Source organism: Taudactylus pleione, unplaced genomic scaffold (genome assembly GCF_031769625.1).
Source record: "Taudactylus pleione unplaced genomic scaffold, aTauple2 ptg000556l, whole genome shotgun sequence".
NCBI classification, from domain to species: Eukaryota; Metazoa; Chordata; class Amphibia; order Anura; family Myobatrachidae; genus Taudactylus; species Taudactylus pleione.
The window spans coordinates 429,292-442,406 of record NW_028284958.1 but is presented as its reverse complement, the minus strand read 5'-3'; the positions used below and the strand labels follow the sequence as shown (position 1 = coordinate 442,406).

At 40.5% G+C, this 13,115-nt stretch overlaps 1 protein-coding gene across 2 annotated transcripts in view; it reads right to left on the bottom strand.

The window, feature by feature from the left end:
• Positions 1-13,115, bottom strand: part of MFGE8 (milk fat globule EGF and factor V/VIII domain containing) — a 68,416-nt gene that overhangs the window by 7,961 nt on the left and 47,340 nt on the right. The window contains exons 7-9 of one of the 2 annotated variants that reach the window (XM_088452653.1): positions 9,694-9,838; positions 6,978-7,180; positions 2,516-2,671 (exon numbers count right to left, since the gene is read on the bottom strand). In XM_088452653.1, the coding sequence (XP_088308779.1) occupies positions 2,516-2,671; positions 6,978-7,180; positions 9,694-9,838 (504 nt within the window). The remainder of the gene's footprint in view (positions 1-2,515; positions 2,672-6,977; positions 7,181-9,693; positions 9,839-13,115) is intronic. The other variant, XM_088452654.1, reaches the window with a different exon arrangement.

Sequence of the window (13,115 nt, the reverse complement as noted above, 5' to 3'; positions counted from 1 at the left end):
CCAGGAGGGAGCCACCTGCTGCCATCTAAGGTAAGTGAAAATGGGTTTGGGTGGCTGTGAAACCACAAGGTGCGATTAAAGCATGAAGGCACTTGTGGTCCAGCACCCCTTTTGGTTTACTCTGAACTGTCATTGTATGGATGCTTTTCAGTTTATATATATTTGTTGTTTCTATTTGTTCATGTTATTTTATGCCGTGCGTATTTATGTTAATTGTTCTATAAATTAGACAAGTTATTCTTAAATGTAGCCAGGTGGCGTGTTTATTCAGATATAAGTTAAAGCAAAGTAATTGTGTGCTGGTGCCCTGGATTGTACTCCTATGCACCTGCTCCACAGGAGCCAACAGTCAAAAACTGCATCATTTTTCCCACCTATCACAATCTGACTATTGCGCTTAATCCAACACAGTGGTAATATTTAAAGGGATATAATCTATGTTTCCAACTGCATTGGTGTGTTCATGGATAGGGGATTGAGAACTGCAGCTCCATTGCTTGTGTATGCTGTGCATGCAAAGAAGAGCATTTGTCTGATAATTCTGCAGGTCTGTATTGCCATCTATAGAATAAACTGGGTTTTGATAACACTCTTCCTAGGTGATTTACTCGTTTGTTCCTCAAATTTTGGTGGCAGCGGTGGGATGTTGAACTTCATTATGAGTTTGGTCAGCTCGGCTGTGTAAGCCCGCCAACGATGAGTCTGTCTGTTGGGCATGTCTAAATTCTACTCGTCCATCTCCCCAAAGTTCCCTTTTGTCAAAGTCAAGTTTGAATCAGGCATATTTACCGGTGATGAATCAGGGCCTGAACGACGTATTCTGCATCAGTGGGTGTTAGAGCCATTGCTTCTGCATATCGGGTTGCATAATCAACTACGGTTAGAATAAATCGGATTCCGGATTTGCTAGGTTTTGAAAGGGGCCCTACAATGTCCATGGCTACTCTCCTGAAACTCTCCCAGTAGCTGGGCATTTAGGGATTAAGAAAACCAGAGCCCGTTTATTGCGCAGCTGTTACTGGCCAGGTTTGTTACAGGATGTGCTTAAATATCACAACTCTTGCGAAGTATGTCAGAGACTTCGTGGAGCTCTTAGTAAAGCCCAATTAATGTCTATGCCCATCATGGGGGAGACTTTCAAGAGTGTAGCCATGGACATTTTAGGTTCCCTTTCAAAACCTAGCAAATCCGGTAAGCAATTCATTCTAACCATAGTTAATTATGCAACCCGGTATCCTGAAGCAGTGGCTCTAACAGCCACCGATGCAGAACACATCGCTCAGGCCCCGAATCTTCACAAGTAAATATGCCTTATTCAAACATGACTTTGACACAAGGGGCCTTGGGGGAGGTTGACAGATTAATTTAGTCTATTCTATAGATGACAATACAGAATCTTATAATCATCTGAGAGATCTACTATTAGTTCCAACAAGGTGGGAATATTTAAGGGTATATTATCTATGTTTCCAACTGCATTGGTGTGTTTATGGATTGATGATTAGGAACTGTACTTCCATCACTTGCGCTTCTTTACAGACACACCATACACATCTGTCTGATGATTATGAGTATTGCAATCTATAGAATAAACTGCGTTATGATAACAACAATCTGCCTAGGTGATTTAAAAGAACTCACTAGGACGTGCGGTCCGCACAGTGGCATTTTAGGAACTGGAGGCACTTGTAATGGGGCAATTTAGGAACTGGGGGAAAAACATATGTGTACCAGTTCCTAAAATGCCACCCAAACCCATTGTCACTTACCTTAGATGGCAGTGCAAAGAGAAGGGGGAGACAGGGAGGAGGTGCGGGCAGGGAGTGGAGACATGGGAAAAGGAGGTGCAAACAGGGAGCGGAGACATGGGGAGGAGGTGCGGGCAGGGAAAGGGAGACATGGGGAGAGGGAGACATGGGGAGAGGAGGAGCGGGCTAGGAGCAGGGACATGGGGAGAGGAGGTGCGGGTTGGGAGCAGAGACTGCGGGCAGGGAGAGGGAAGAGACACTGGGAGAGATTTCAGGAAGGGAGTGGGGAGACACGGGAAGGAGATGCGGGCTGGGAGAGGAAAGACACGGCAGGGGCTGCGGGGCTGGGAGTGGGGACATGGCTGAGGTTGTGGGCTGGAAGCGGATACAGCATACATTAAAAAGGGAAAAGTATCACAATTCCGAAAAGCTGACCCCTGCCGAAAGTGCAGTTTTTCAGAAGGGATACTTTAGTTAATGAGGCATGATGAATGCCTACAAACAGTTCTTTGAATTCACAGCGAGTACAAAACATAATTATCACCATCGATAATTATGTAATGATAAATAGGGCCCAAAAACAAACACCTTAGATTCAGCGATGGTAAGGCTACTTTTACATGATGTATTCATACAGGTTTAACTTACATTTTAGGTATTGTTTATGAAACGCTATGGAATATGCTGATGCTATATAAATACATTTTAATAGGAATTATATATATTTATTTTGCATTCTATAATATGAAGCAACAGGAAAGGGGTACCTTGTCAGTTTTTGTCCTGCTATCTTGGTATACAATCCAGGCGGAGCCATTGTCACTGTAGGCTACTTTAAATGCTTCCACATACTGAATATTTCCAAAGTCTTTGGCACCCTGTGTCACAATTCCTGTGATCTTCTTAGGAATCCATAAGTCAATCTATTGAGGAGCAGATAATGTGTTTTTTCTTCTTTAAAGAAAGGTCTTTGTTCTGCGCACACGCACACACACGCCTAAAGATAGCCTTTCCGGGTCCTGGCCTGGGGCAGTTGTTACAATATCTGGACATAAACACATTTACACCCACCTGCAAGCCCGGAATGGAAAGATGGCCATTTTTAAGATGAAGATGTCAATTCCTTACCTGATTTTCTCTTTTTCAGAGTGTGCTAAAAGTGTGGTTCTTTTCCACTTCAACTGAACCAAATTATTATTATTATTATTAGACAATTAACTCATTCAGGCCAGGTTATTACAACTACTAAAATAAGTAATAAAACCAAACGCTGCTATCGTCCTGTGAAAAGGAGTCAGAATGGCAGGTATGTAACTAATCACACTTCTATATATTACTATTCCAAAATTTGTCTGTGTGTCAGATTCTGTTACTTTATGGTTGTAAAGCAGTACAGCAAAAAAAAAAAAAAAAAAAGATAAACAAATAAAATGAAGAGGAAGCATGTAAACTGTTCTTCCAGCATCTAGGAGATTAGGGTTTGGAGAAGGCCAGTATAGAACCAAGTTGCCATAGACCATAACACAATAAACCAAGTGCCACCGAGATAACATCTGTTTTCAAGCTGAAACAGCATTTCAAACATCACAGTGATCACTTATTTACACAGGATTGCTTCCGGCCACGGAAAGAATTAAAACACAGGGAAAATGCCATAGAGGGGTCTCTATATCAAAGACTCTCTAACGTTCAACAAAGAAAGAGATATCATCAAATTTATTTTTGAATGACTTCAGTTGTGTTTCCTTCTCCAATATAAATGCCATTATTTATTGTCACGGTTGTGTAGCTGGTTGACTTCCATGCGTGACTTCTATGATATAATGAGCTCTCTTGATGTTCTCAAACTGAACTAACAAACGCTCAGCAGCTCCTTCAATCAGCTGTAACATTTGTGTATGTAGCATTTTAATGATTTGCATATTTACTTCAGGAGGTAACAGTTCACTGCTAGTAGGATATACTGTTTGCTGATAGAGAACTCAATGAAAAGTGCCTAATAATAGCGGTCAGTGTGCTGACATCTGTCCTCCTATGGAATACTCAAATATACGGATTCTAAACTGTACATGATTTTTATCTAAAAGTCACAAGTTGTTCTGTTTGGAGAAAAAAAAAATAAGCATAAAAAGAATATTTTCCTCTGCCCTTATGTTAAACTACAATATTGGACAACGGATTTGAGAATCAAAAGCGGATAGAATGCATTTGTAATGAAACGTGTACTTGTTATTGAAGAAATAATGATGGGGTCCTTTGTTGTAGTGTTGCTTTGGTACACTTTATTTCAAATTGAATGTTGACTATGATGTAATATTTGTGAAAAAGTGAACTCGAGGAGGTAAATCGAAATGTTAATGTTAGATTTGGATTAGAAGTTAAGGAGTACAGTTTTGCATATGTTGGGTACCTTCCTTCTCTACAGCTCCTTCACTGTATATTAAATGTTTAAGTGTTTTTTTTTATTTTAAATATTTAATTTGATTTTTCACCCCTCCCCACTTTTCCTACACTACCTTTCTGCTTCACACAACTTTTGCTCTATCACCTCATACTCAGCAACACAAAGCGTTTTCTTCACACTCCTCCCCACGCACAACACCTTCCTCCTGCAACCTATTACTCCTACACCTCCAGAAACTTTCAAATCTTTTATGAACAGCTGCCAAATTTTTAAACAGTATCTGAGCTGTGTCCATCCACCTCCGGTCGATCAACCACACTGTCACCAACCGTTTTTTTTAGAACCCTGCAAACAATGAGCTGTAGTGATGGATGTATGTGCCACGTGAGCACGCCACCATGACCCAGGCAAGGCATGCAACAGGAAGCACCTCATGTGTATGTGTTTGCTTAGGAGAAGACTATGCCACAGAAAGTAGGTGTGTGGGTGGATTGGTGATTGGGTGGCTGGAGAGAGGGGACATATATTGGATCTTCAAGATGAATTGGACAGCAGTTCTCACTGCGCAACTTTTAAACGGCCTTTAGCAAAGTTGTGGTGTTGAGGTGGTCCTACGTTTGCAAGTCCTTTAAATCATACAAGTTGACTCTTCTATAAACTTTGTGTCTGCCAGGAACTTGTTGCCATCTGGTTGACACAATATTCCACCAACTGAAGATTTCCGGTTGAGGGGATTATTCACCAGAATAAAGATCAGGAAGTCTGAGAAAATCTTTTTCCCAGTTGCCTACATTTGAAATTAAAATTGTCATGATGGCTGGAGTGTTTTGCTCTGCCCACACTTAATCCGATTGACATATCATGACAAGAGGACCCTTTTCCAAACCTGACCTGTCGCCCATTTAGTAATGCATAAAGCAACTCCCTTAGATCAAGTCACTGATCAAAAGTTTGATCCAAAAACCCTGCAAGTAAGAAGGAAGCATGCCCCCTGCCCAACATCAAAAGCTGTAGCGCACGGTCAACAGCATCCATATCCCTCCTCAAGCACCAATCAAGACACTGACAAACTCATAAGGAGAGGCTGATCACCTGAATGGACAGATGATGGAGAAACTTGTTCCACTTCAAAATGTGTTTGATCTGGAACTCCCTTGAGTAAAACAAAATGTTGGGACCACCTGGAAGGTTGAGACTGTTTACTCCAAAACCCTCATGCAAAAATGCACAGACATCGGTTTGTGATCCTCCAGCAGAAACACCAGAAAGATTATACGTTGGGAAGGAGTTAAGTTGGACTTCTTGTAATGAACAATCCACCTGTGGATTTCCAGTGTCTGCACTGTTTCAAGCACATGGGTTTGAAGCAAAGACTTGGAACATGCTTAAATCAAAAGATGGTCCAGGAAGGGAATTATGGTCACCACAATACCATAGAAGAACTACAATCACAGCCACAATCTTCATGAACACTCACAGTGATGTTGCCAGGTCTAATGAAAGTGCTCTGAATAGTTAATGCTGGTCCTAATCTACAAACCGTAAAAGGCCCCGATGTCTCTTCCCATATGGAGGATGTGAAAATATGCATCCTTGATGCACACAGACACCAGGAACTCTCCTTGCTCCATACTGTTGATGACATACCCCAGACTCCATTCCAAATCGGTCTACCCTGAGCTGGATGTTCAAAGACTTCAAGTTCAGAATGAGACCAAAAGACTAATCTGATTTCTGTCAGGAAGCAGAACAACAACCCCTGAGAAGAGTATAGGCTGAATAATTTTCTGCAGAGCAAGACATGTTGCCTTGGAACCCAGAGAAACCTATGACATCACTGACTCACCTCTTTCCTAGGCATCTGTAGTTGAATCAAACTATTGGTCCTGCAAAAGTAGACTGGTTGGGATTGGTACCCATCAAGCTGAACAGTGGGATGTCTAAGCCCATATGCGCCTCTGCTGACTTTCACAAGAAATGAGGGCTGACCTCAAAGGAACAGACTAATGCCATGTGAGGTGAAAAAGGACCAAATCTTGGATTTTTAGGTCTAGGCACATTAGCTGGAAATAAGGAACCTTTGTGCACCCCTGGTCCGTTCAAAGATCTTATCATGCTCAGGAGTGAGTAAGACCCTACCTGGGAAAGGAAGAGATTCCAGTCTTCTTAGATATCAGATCTCTGACTTAGGCAACAGATTCCAACGCACAAGACTGTGAATGCAGAAATCATCACCATGACATAACTGGCATCCAAAGCCGCATTACCCAGGTACCTTAAGGCAATCAGACAATGTCCCACCAAGTAAACATTTATGTTCTTGGTACATTGGATGGTAAGCCCTTGTAGAGTTCTACCACCTGTTTGTCCACCTCCTAAAATTCAAATCTGGAGGCCATAGTAAGCCAAATGGAAGTTCCTGCCTTGACAGAAAACAAGCAGTTATAGCGGCCCTGGGCCCTGAAGCCCAGTGCACCTACACAGAAAGCCACTTACAGAAAAATAGGGGGATTTACTCATCTTCTTCCATGCTTCAGGTGTGTGGTGGTACACTCTGTGCATAGGATTACATTACGCGACACTCCATTCACCATAATGTACATTTGACATCCGTCCATCTAGTATATATTTTTCTTAGTGTTAGGTAAAATAAAGCAACGTGTTAGGCAACTGTATTTTTAAAAGGGGCATCCTGTTATAAGGAGTCCCTCTTCTTTCCTATCTGTTACACCCATGTTGCAGATAAATGCCTAAAATATAATTACATCACATAATATAAAAAATGTTCCCTGCAGGTTATAGATAAGCAGCCCATCATCACCTACCTGCAGCCATTCTGACTGGTCATTCTCAAGCGCAGTCCAGGCATTGGATTTCCCAATCTTGTCTAGACGCGCATAGTGTGGGTGCCAGGTAAATGCATCAATCCCCCATGTCTTGAAGACGCTGGATGCTGTTATTTGCTTATCAGAAATCAGATGGGATTTCATTCCAAGTGGAGCAGAGCAACCTACCATGTTGAAATACACTGTAATACAATGGTTTACAAAAGGACGGGAAAAGGAGTGCTCAGAATTACAAGCTCAACGCAAGCGTGGCATGTTAAGTAAAAGCATTAGAAGCGTGAAAAAGCAGCTTTCTGTAACAAGCTAAAGCATGATTATAATATATATATATATATATATATATACATATACATACATATATATATATACATACACACACACACACACACACACACACACACTAGTTCTGTGGGAGCTACTGCCAATTATAAATACACAGCGACGCCTGTGGCTACCATTCTCATGGAATTCCTGATAGTCATCAAAATCCATGGAATTGTTAGGCGAGCCATTTTCCTATTTGGCAGGGCCGGATTAAGGGCCACATGTGCCTGGAGCTAGAACTCATCAAGGCCCTATTGTTAGAAGGAAGAGCGGTGACTAGTGCTGTGTATTCAGCTGTATACATCTAGTGATCAGCTCATGGGCCAAGTGGCAGGATGGCAGTTTATGTGGCCAGCTTATGCAACCGCATCCATGTGTCCTCCTACACCACTGCCACATTCATGCAAAACAGCCCTTCTCGGAACTCAGGGTCCCGTACAACTCCTTGCGCCAAGTGTATTCTTTTTGCCTTTTCCGCTCAAATGTGCGCCTTGGTCGCAAAGACTTCACCGATTAATTTGATATGCGACATTGTATATCTATGTGCCACAGAGGGGTCTAGTTACTAAGCAGTGTTAGGAGACAGAGTGAAAAGTGATAAGGTACCAGCCAATCAGCTCGCAACTGTCATCTTTCAAACAAACAGAGCCTGTGAGATGGCAGTTGGGAGCTGATTGGCTGGCACCTTATCACTTTTCACTCTGTCTCCTAACACTGCTTAGTAACTAGACCCCTAAGTCTGAATCTGTATAGGAAGTGCCAAGATGCAGCAGCCGCAGCTCTCCACTCCAAGTTCCGTTGCATAGATTTACATTCAGTCAAACACTGATATACAAGTGTCACATATCAAATTAATCAGTGCAGCCGAGTGTTGCATCCCTATTGAGACTAAAAACCACTTTTGAGTAAAAAAAAAAAAAAAAAAGGAAAATGATGCTACACCGCTCGGGACAGCTCACTTGTGCCGCATGGTGTACTGAGGCCAGTGCTAGGAGGACACCACTGTAGTACTCCACAACTGTCCAGAAAAATGCAGTTCTTATGCTGGAGGCCAAAAAATAAAAGGCCGCCAGTACAGCAGTTTGGATGGTCAATTTGGTGACTTTAGATTGAACTGACCCTAAATAAGAAAACCTAGATCAGAAACTGTTTTGGATCAATCAGATGTGGATTAGGACTGGAGAAAATTTCAGTTAGCGGACAAGCAGGGTTTGCTAGTTTCAGTCACTGGTTGACCCCATTATTAAGCTCCCATGTTACTTGCCTGAGTGCAGGGCGATAAGATTGGTCTAATGCAGACACCTACTTGGATAACCAGTATTGACACAAATCACACAGCTCAGCCTTAAAATCCGGCTGAATTTTACCATCCACAGTGATCCGGATACTAAACTCTTTGACCAAGTGGATTAATGGAAGCATGGTTGACCAGCATGGGGCTAAAAGTAAAGCTTAGAACTTCAGTGACAAGATTCTGCACAAGAAAAATTATATCCATTATTACAAGGGGTGATGCTACTCTCCTGGGAGATGATTAGTAATATGTTTGGAATACACAATATTGATTTGCCAATGCACCACCTGCAAGTAGCTGGTTTAACAGGCTACCACACTATGGTGTGAGTTAACAGGCAACTACAGTATAACCCTGTCATAAATAAGTATTCAGTTAAAAAGTATGACTAAGCCTCCACCCTGTGTGAATCACCTTTTCGTAGAATACAGTGTGTGCGATTCCTGAATAAGGGAGTTTTACACAAAAACATATCACCACACTGACTCAGCAAGCACCACACTGGCTCACGATGCAATAACATGTTTACAATTAAGCTACAGTGGCATGTAATTTCACTCTGTGCCATTAGGTGGAGACACTCAGAAAAGGAATAGCAGCTAACCAAGCCGATATAAGCAGAATATTGAATTGTTTTTCCCCATTCTTTAAGCTTTCAGAGATTGTGACAAAGAAGAAGAAAACAAGTTTGTAATATTTAGATCTGTTTGGTCTTCACTGTGTTTTTATGCATTCTATCATAGAACATTTTCGCAGCAACTGAGGTTATCAGGGGACATATGGACAGACAGACAGGTCAGGCAAGCACAACAAATGGTTCTTGCCTTTGGTAACACACCTAAAATAAATTATGCATAAATTTATTGCAGTGAATAATTGCATGTCACCAATTTTCAGGTCCTCAAATTTAAGATCCTCATAATAAATAAATTATCGAACAATAAACCATATAATTTGGGAATCTTTAATGCTTGGGATGGAGAAATGAGTGACATTTATGCTGTTAATACCATAGGACATGGAGAGTATGAAGCCCATTATAAAAAAAATAATAATAAAAAAAATGGTATACATTACCATTCAATTCACAGCCGAAGAGCTCAAAACGCAGGGTGCAAGCTCTGTGGCAGGTCACAGGGTAGATACGGATGTACTGTGCAGAGAATGGAGGACTAAATATATTGGCCTTCCTGTTTTCATTGTCTAGGTTTCCACGGAAAATCTAGAGGGTTAAAGTAAAAAAAAAAAAAAAAAAAAAAGGAACATAAAACCACACTTCTTTTAGCGGTTCTCCAATTACATTATCTATGTAGTGATCACAAGTATATTAAATATACAATTAAGACATACTGTACAATGAAACAAAAGAGGTAAGGAGATTAAACATATGGAAAGCATGCATGTTTTGTACACTCGACTAGAAGACCAGGGCCTTACCGCCGCGGTCTAGGCTCTGAATATGCAGCGGTGACTTGATCGGGTTTCTTTAAATAAACTTAACGGCAAAAAAAAATTTTTCACGTTAAGACCGTCATTAAACTCCCGCGATGCTACTGTATTGTTTACATACACAGCCGATGGGACAAGCGGCTGCGCGTATGTAACAAGGGAGGCAACGGGAGTGTGGAAGTACTTTTCACATTAACTTTATTTAAAGAAACCTGATCAAGTCACCGCTGCAAATACAGAGCCTAGACCGCGGCGGTAAGCATTAATACATCCCGCCCCGGGGCCCAGAATTTCCAGAGTGGGAACTCACCTTGTCCTTTCTGCATAATATTCAATACAGTAAATATATAAATGTTATGTATGTATTAGGAGTGGAAGTAGAAAGACCAACAAGGTAAGGATTATATATATCTGTTTTAGACCAGAGAATGAAATATGTTGTGAATTAGTGATGGAAAGTGGAGTGACTGAGGAAATGAACAAAAAAAAAAAAAGCATAGAAATGTAATACACAGCACACCAATCCTGGAGAGCTATACAAAGGCTAGAAAAAAACAAAAAAACATAGGACAGAAGGTACAAAAATGTGAAGGGCTGAAATTCTAGGACATACAATTGTATCCTAGAGGAAACAAGGCATTCTGTGCAATGACTGGTACAAAGTTGGAGCACTAGTAAAAGTGTTCACTCATGGTCCTTTATCAGATCTTTAGCTAAAATTACAAAAGCTCATTAACAAACTCCAATCTTTTGTGCCTGCAAGGTGTGCATACTTGTCTACTGCAGTTTATGGTGCACGACAACATCACACAGTTGTATAAATCAATCTGTGCCTAGATTTTCCAGTTGGCGGATGTTCTTGCCAATGTCCATTACGTGAACAATAATGAATTTAAGTCCAACGCTCATTAATTTCAATTTCAAATGTAATTTTTCATCTAAACTACTGTCCAGACTATCTAATTTATGACTAAAATGAATCATGAGAGAGAAGTAACATTAGGACTTAGTATTCATTATACTGATGTGGACAAATTTGTTGATACCCTTCCATGAAAAAATAAGGACCCATATTTTCATCTGAAATAACTTAAAACTGACAAAAGTAAATGCCATCCATTATTCCATATGTAACATAGATCAGACATTGCATTTGATTCAAAAGCATTTCAAAAGAATAAAACAAATGAAAATGCCATGGACAAAAATGATGAAACCCTTAACCAAACATTTTGTTGACTTCAGTACTGTAAACTCTTCCTGAGCAACTGGTCCAGCTTTCTCAGGCTTGGTGGGTGCCTTCTCCAGGCTGCATGTTTCAGCTCTTTCCATAGATGTTCAATAGGTTTCAGATCAGGGCTCATAGAAGGCCATTTCATAATAGTCTAATGCGTTGTTCTTATTCATTCTTGTGTGCTTTTATATGTACGTTTTGGGTCATTATTCTATCAGAGGACCCATAATCTGCAACTGAGACAGAGCTTTCCGACACTGGGCAGAATGGTTCCCTCCGGAGTGCCTCAATAGTCTTGAGATTACATTTTGCCCTGCACAGAGTCAAAGGCAGCCCATTCCAGACTCAGCAAAGCACCCCCAAAACTAGTAGCCATCTATGGTGTTCATTTTCTTTTCTTTGAAAGCTTCATTTTTTTGTCTGTGATGTGACCTCAGTTTTGAATCATCTGTCCAATGGACCATTTCCCAGGAGCATTGTGGCCTGTCAAAATGTATATCATAAAATTCCAGTCTTGCTTTTTTATGGTTTTTCAAAAGTGGAGTCCTGATGTGTTTTCTCACATGTAGCCCACTGTTACTCGAAAGCGATGGATGGTGCGATCAGACATGGACATACCAAAGAGGTGAAGTATCCTTCTGTTTAATCTGGGGTCGGTTTTCCTCTTGTGGCCAAAGCCAGGAAGGTTGGCTACAGTCCCATGGATATTAAACTTCTTATTATCTGCAACTGTAGTCAGAGGACCATGAAACTGCTTAGAGATGTTCTTGCAGCCTTTAAACATGCTTGTCTAGAATTGTCTTTCTGATCTCCTCAGACAACTCTCTCCTTTGCTTACTCTGGTCCATGGTCAGTGTGGAGCACACGGTGATACCAAACAGCAGAATGACTACGTTTATCCATTTAAAATAGGCCAAATGGCTGATTATAAGATCGAAGGCATGTATGATGCTAATTCAATAAAGCAATTTGTTTGAAATATCACTATAATCTAATTATATATCTTTTCTAAGGGGTAACAACAGATCTTTTAAGGCTATTGCAGAATATATTTTGAAGAATAAACAATCTTTATCTCTTTTCACAGTTTCTATGCTTTATTCTATAACATACCAAAAGGCATGCAGGTATACCTGAGACGATAGTTTTTAATTTCATCACTCATAAAGAGGCAAGAAGCACTATTCTAATCAGCTGTTCGGGTACCAACAAATTTCTCCACATCTGTGTGTGTCACTTTTGTGTGTTTATTACATTGGTTAAGTGTGGATAGATATGCCCTTTCCAACACAAGTGCTACTGAAATGTGATAACTGCGTTCCATCATAGGTATAGAGTCAAAACGTGATATGTAAGACTTCAGAGGTGTTGGAAAATTAACTCAAATATATTAAACAGTACTAACTAAGTAATACTGGAACAAACAAAGTAGTGTTTCAATAAATTGAAAGTGAATGTAACATTTGTGAATTCAGTCAAACAGTAATATCACTTGCAGGTGTATGAGATCAGAGATGTGTAATACAAGGGAAGCCCATTATAACATAGCAACAAGAAGATAGTGCTATATAGTGCACATCTTGCCGATAGGTCATTTTGAAGTTATTAGCCGGTTTGTTAAGTAATGAATTACAAGGAAATGAACAAATGAATTAAAAAGCTTAGAAGAACAAATCTACTGGGGATGTAATATGTGTAATGTGGAAATGACTGAGGGGTAAGTCCAAGAATCTAAGATACAACTATATGTAAGGAAGGGGCCTCTATAGTGAGGAATACAGCGTGCCTCTGCATTAACAGATACCATTCACCAACA